This window comes from Macrosteles quadrilineatus, unplaced genomic scaffold, assembly GCF_028750875.1.
Source record: "Macrosteles quadrilineatus isolate MER2022 unplaced genomic scaffold, UCM_ALF_1.0 Scaffold_1__1_contigs__length_201487025, whole genome shotgun sequence".
In the NCBI taxonomy this organism is placed as follows: Eukaryota; Metazoa; Arthropoda; class Insecta; order Hemiptera; family Cicadellidae; genus Macrosteles; species Macrosteles quadrilineatus.
The window spans coordinates 74348223-74354222 of NW_026542594.1; the positions used below are offsets into that span (position 1 = coordinate 74348223).

Genomic DNA, 6000 nt, shown 5'->3' on the forward strand with positions numbered 1-6000 from the left:
CATATAGGCTAATCATAAACCACAAACATGCACATAAGTTAGTTAAGTTATTGTTGGCTGGATGTTGCTAATTTATCATTGTTAATTTTTATGTATTATCAATTATTTGAGATGTCTATAGGGCATAGCCTCCTCTAACCTAAGGCTGCATCGTTGTTGTGTGGCATATTGCACCTGCCAGCTTATTGCCATGGTAATAACAGTAAATAAAAAACGTGTAAACAAATTGTGCAGACGCTCCATTATGAATTTTTGTAGCAGCTGCTTCAGGCCGGGAATGCGGCATTGCCACTTATGTCTCGCCGGGGCCTTGTATTAGAGGAGGCTATGATCATAGACAAAAAGAATTAAATATAGACTATCAGCCATGCTGCGGTTACCATAGCTTCTGGCGCACACGGCTGGGAGCGCCGTGTAGTTTACGTAGCGTGTACGCCATAACTACATGGCGCTCCCAGCGGTGTTCGCCAGAACCTATGGTAACCGCAGCACAGCTGACGGTCTATATTTAATTATTTTGTCTATGCTATGATGTTACTGATAGTATGTTAAAATTTTTTTTATATTAAGAGCTTGTAAATTGTATTAAATATTGTGTAGGCCTACTATAAAAATATATTGAGTACAACAAAATTAATAAGGTTAGCTTTTTTATACAAAATTGATGCAATATATTTTTATATTTGTTTTATTTTGTAATGTTGAATGATATGCGTTGGTAGGCTATTTAATAAAATATTAAATATTTAATGATTTATTTTAAGTTAATTATTTAAATCCCTTAAAATTGGACAATAGTCCAAATTTGGCCCGTTCAAAAAGCTTATTTAAAAAAATCACCATGCATTTAGCTAATTGAGATTAAGAAGCTGAAATCCACACGAGATGAACATAAATGTGAAAGGTTTTGTAGTCATACAAGTTTAATCTGTATTTATTTGTTTTTCTACACAAATGGCATTTTTCTGAGGAAATGGTCCAAAACCTGGTCTTTTTACAACCAATGTGAATATAGCTAACATAAATAATTTATAGCCCAACTACAAATGGCATCTGGGTCCATAGGCAACCTAATGATTTCGTTAGGAATTGGACCAATGACCTATGATGATTTGAAGACGTGCACTATAACCTCTTTGCTAGGCCTACCCAGACAATATTTTTCCATATAAATAGTAACCTCTAAGTGTTATAATCCCAATCCCAATGCAAACATTGTATCAGATACACGCAAAATTTTGTATCAGAGTTGTCAAACCAAATTCTTAAGGTTTTCTGCCCTGGGTATAATTGGTTACTGGGTAGGCCTGCCTATTTTTTGCTTAATCTGGCAATAATTTTTTTACAATAGACACTCGTACTCCTCCTCAAAAGTGCCCTAAACAAAATATGCCCTAAACTTTGATGAACAATAAATAGACACTTTGAACCTCTAGCCAAAATTAAATTATGTCTATGGTGCAAGTTTTCTTAATACTTCAGGAAGAAGCATTTGGACATGCTCAGGTAGTACCACAACGCTAAATTTATTATTTTCTAAGGCTAGCCATGCACGCTATATTTAGGCTAATTTATTTAATCATGATCTTCATAGTTTTTTATATGGAGATAAAATATGTGAAATTTTTTAAATGGTCTGCCTCATTAAAACGTATTTATATCTGTAGAATTTTCAAAGGAGGTATGTTATCACACCATCAAAGGTACACAAACTTCTAGAATAAGCGATTCAACCCTAAATAACTGTTTTGTGGTTGTGCCGGGAATGGAACGTGTCCTTTAAAAGTAATGTTGATAAAGGCCAATTAACTAACTTAACTCAGTCTTAGGGTACACTTATTTGGTGTATTATTTGGTTACTTCAAAATAATTGAGTTATTGTCAAGTTTCCTAGCATATAGTAAACTTAAAGGTTTTTAAAATCCTCAAAAATTATGATACTAGACAATTTTATAAGTTATCTGGTATGAATACTCCTAAAATAACCTGAAGTAACATTTTTACTTCGCTTTGTCAGTCCTCGAGTAATAAATCGTATCAATTGCTATTTAAAATTGGCATCTAAATGTTTTAATGAATCAAACCAAAATCAAGCTTCTAAAAAAAACTCAAATTTGGTATAGGCCTAGTACATTATGTTATCAAATGGTTTTATTTCAGTAATGCATTATTGAATAAAACTTTTGGTAAAATTATAAATACTTATGCAGGGTTCCTATGGACCTGGAAAGTCAGGGAAACAGGTAGAGGGTCAGGGAAAGTTAAAAAAAAATACTGTCCGGAAGGTAGGGAAAAACCTTTGAGAATAGTGTTAAGTCAGGGAAATTTACTAAAACCTTAGTCGTAGATCATTTTAATTTTTCGGATGACTAAGTTAGTTATGTTGAAATGAGATACTTACTTAACTTAGTTGCTGAAAAGATTATTCAAGTTCTGAAAAATCTGAGTATCTAATTTTTATTACAATATATTTGCTTAGTTAAGAGCTGTAAGTATTTAGAATTTGATTTCTTATTTGGTGTTATATTAATACCCTCACCGCCACAAACCTGCAGACTAGGCGTAAACAAATTTCCATTTAAGTTACCTGGCTGGATTTCTTAATTCCTTTGAAATTATTTTCTAATCAAATAACTTAAGATTCATTTTAATAAGGATGTTTGCTGCTATACATGGAATGTAATAAACTTAAAGGAGTGTTTTTTTTTTTATTTAAATCTTGAGAGCTTAGTATGAACTCAACAAATTCGCAAAAACAAAAATGTAAATCGGCCTGGGTCTACATTAGGTCTTAACTTACCATGAGACCTGCGGTAATTGCTAATTCCCTATAATATTGGAAATTAACCAAAAGCAGGTGTAAGGGCTGCTATGGGGATGGTGAAGGCCATATTAAATCAATGCTGTTTTTAAGCGATAAATAAGTTGCTTAACTTAATACCTAAATATTAAGAAATCTCACTTACAGTAAGTTAGGCTTCTAAAATAACCGTGGTCAGGGAAATCAAGAGAAAACGGTCAGTGAATTCAATTAACCCTTTCGATGCTAGAATTTTTATCGTACTTAGGTACCGGTAGCCTAATTTTCCGAAAATTGTTGGAGTTATTTTACTTTGTCCGAAAAGTGCTAGGCTTGCCACAGGGGCAAAGTCTAAGCTTAGTTTGCGAGAAAAAATCTGCAAAAATGAATTTTTCTTCTCAAGTGCTAAGGAACGATAAGTTATAGGCTAACTTAGTAACTTAAGGCCTAGATTGTATGAGGAATCAAAAGAAACCATCACTGTTTTGAAACAACGACTGAGTCAACTGATAGATTTGCCCATTTAAACTCAAACGATCAAAAGTCGCGCCGGCACAATATCGTCGCTTAGCACTTTTCAGATGAAACGCGAACAACGATATATCGTTCCATCAACTAGATGGAAAAGTAACTTAAATGGAACTACTTTTCAGGAAAAAGACGCACTTAACGATATATCATTGCATAGCACTGAAAGAGTAAGGATATTTTTGTGGGAACCCTGTTATGAAATTTCTTTTTAGTGGAATGTTTCACAGTTTCCATCCTTCTCAAGCAGTAAGTTATAAATAAAGTAGCCTAGGGTAAAATAATAAAATGTTAGAACTTTATTTTTGACAATGCTACTCTTATTTCATAGAGATACAGTTAAAAGGTGTTACAATTCTGTCTTTAAAAGGCAAACAAAAGTAGGAATGCTATCATCAAGCAGAACAGTCCCATGGCTTCTGAGAGAGCAAACCCAAGGATTGCATAGGAAAACAATTGGGCCTTGAGGGTAGGGTTGCGAGAGTAGCCGATGATAAGTGCACCGAAGACAACTCCAATTCCCATTCCTGAACCAGCTACTCCGATGGTCGCAGTTCCAGCACCGATGAACTTGGCTGCCGAGTCGATGTCTCTGATGGTGGATGAGGTTTGGAACTGTCTCTTCGAGGGCAATAGACTGACGGGTAGTGTTGGCGAGGGTCGACTCATCATCCGATCTACTTCAGTAATGGCAATGCTAATAGGCTTAACATTAACAATGCTTAGATGCCTTGCATTGGCAATGCTTTGAGGCCTCAAATTGGTAATGCTTGGAGGCATTACATTTGCAATGCTGGGACGTACTACAGCATACCTCGCAGCGGGAACGACTAATTTCGAGAGAGAAAACATGTTTATAAACATTAGTTTAGGTTTCACAATAATACAAATCTTTAATGTCAACTTTTCTACTTAGTAGAATCAGTCAAAGGTAGAATGTAAAAATCAAACTCAAATACAGTGTTGTTGTGTTGTAAATAAGCAACCAAACAGATAACTTTACAATAATACAGTATGTTGCGTGCCCATCGCCACAGGTCCGGGGAGAATACTGACAAACATTGAACTAAGAATGCTTAGTCTTTGATTTTATATTTCCACCAATGATATAGTATAAAACGCGTGTGTCTTCATGATATGCGTATTTCTTTATGTCTGGATCGTATTTATCCATTTTTGATAAGACAGATAGCTACATGATGTTATTGATTTATTATTCAAAATAAGCAACGACTTTGGTTTAAAGTAAATATCAAGTATTTTTTTTTTATTTGGAAGTATAATAGGAAGATAATGTATTGATTTGTTATTCGTTAAGATGCCTCCTGGATTCTTATTATAACCCTAATTCTTATAATAATCTATTAGGCATATATATACGAACTAAATAATTACGAACTGTTAACCCCGGGTTGTCCCATCCTTCGTACAGGAATCGAGTAGCTATTTAAAAATTAATATAATTAAAAACAGCTAGTTTACACCATAGATCTCTATATTTTATAATACAACGTATTATCATTGAAATAGTTAAAGGTATTATATACAGATCTATGGTTTACACGCATAAAGTCAAATTCTGGCAGTGATGGGGAAAATCATCTTGTAAACAAATGTCAAGTGACCCATATTTCTTTCACCCGTTTATAGGCCTACGATGTGCATTTTAAATCCGACAATTTTACAATAAAACAGCAATGTTGTTAAAGAGCCTTGAAGTGAGATTGCTGGGCGATTCACAAACACTTTTTTTGATTAGTAACTACATACCACCATCAAATTTGCATACTATCACTTACCGTACCTAGGTATCCGTGGCCACTGAAACCTTACAAGGATTCAGACCTCCCATTCTCTCATATTCCCTGCCACTTTTCTGAATAAGCCCAAGTTTCTGAACCATCAACCATACAGTACTACTGGGATAGTTATAGTATGGTATGAATCGATTTTTGTTTCTACTGACACCATAATACCCCCCACGATTAACATTATAGGCCAAACCTTATCAAAACATCCTTTCATGCTCCACCACAGTTTCAAAATTATTAGTATGCCTACGAAGATATTCTAATAATTTTGAGGAAATCATTGGAGCTGTTTTAGCGAATTTCCCTACAGGGAAGTAGCTATTTTAATTCATTGTGCACAAACGTTACTCGTATTTCATTCATAATTCCCAAAGACGTGTTCCTCAGAACAAAGTCACTCGTCAGGTTGTTACGATAGGATACGAGGCATGTTTTTTTTAAGTAGGTGCCGTTTTTAAATTTCTCCATTCCAGCGCTGCGATTGGCATTTTGGACATTTGTGCTTTGTATGTGCACCTATCGGCAAGCCTGCGCCGGAAATTTGGCAACAATCGATCGTGTTTACATCTGGTTTTGAGCATTCAAAATGGTGCCGCCAATTGAGACTGCCGCCGACTCTGAAGTGTGCGCTGTAATTAGATTTTTAAGTGCTAAAGGTGTGAAAGCCATTGACATTCATCGACAGACTAGTAAAGTGTATGGCCAGAACATTATGATTGACGGAATGGTACGCAAGTGGATAAGGGCATTTAAAGGAGATGGCCGCACCCTGACCCAACGTTCATGATGAACGGCTACTGGGCGGCCATCTGTAATTACTAATGACTTGGTGCGTAAAGTCGATGAAAAAGTGAGAGAGAA

The 6000-nt window shown here is 35.3% G+C and overlaps 1 protein-coding gene across 1 annotated transcript; it reads right to left on the reverse strand.

The window, feature by feature from the left end:
• Window positions 1-3604: 3604 nt before the first annotated feature.
• On the reverse strand, window positions 3605-4304 carry LOC129005831 (ATP synthase lipid-binding protein, mitochondrial-like). The gene has a single exon (XM_054434845.1). It carries the CDS (start codon window positions 4190-4192, stop codon window positions 3692-3694), a length of 501 nt encoding a protein of 166 aa, XP_054290820.1. The 5' UTR covers window positions 4193-4304; the 3' UTR covers window positions 3605-3691.
• Between the last annotated feature and the right edge of the window lie 1696 nt (window positions 4305-6000).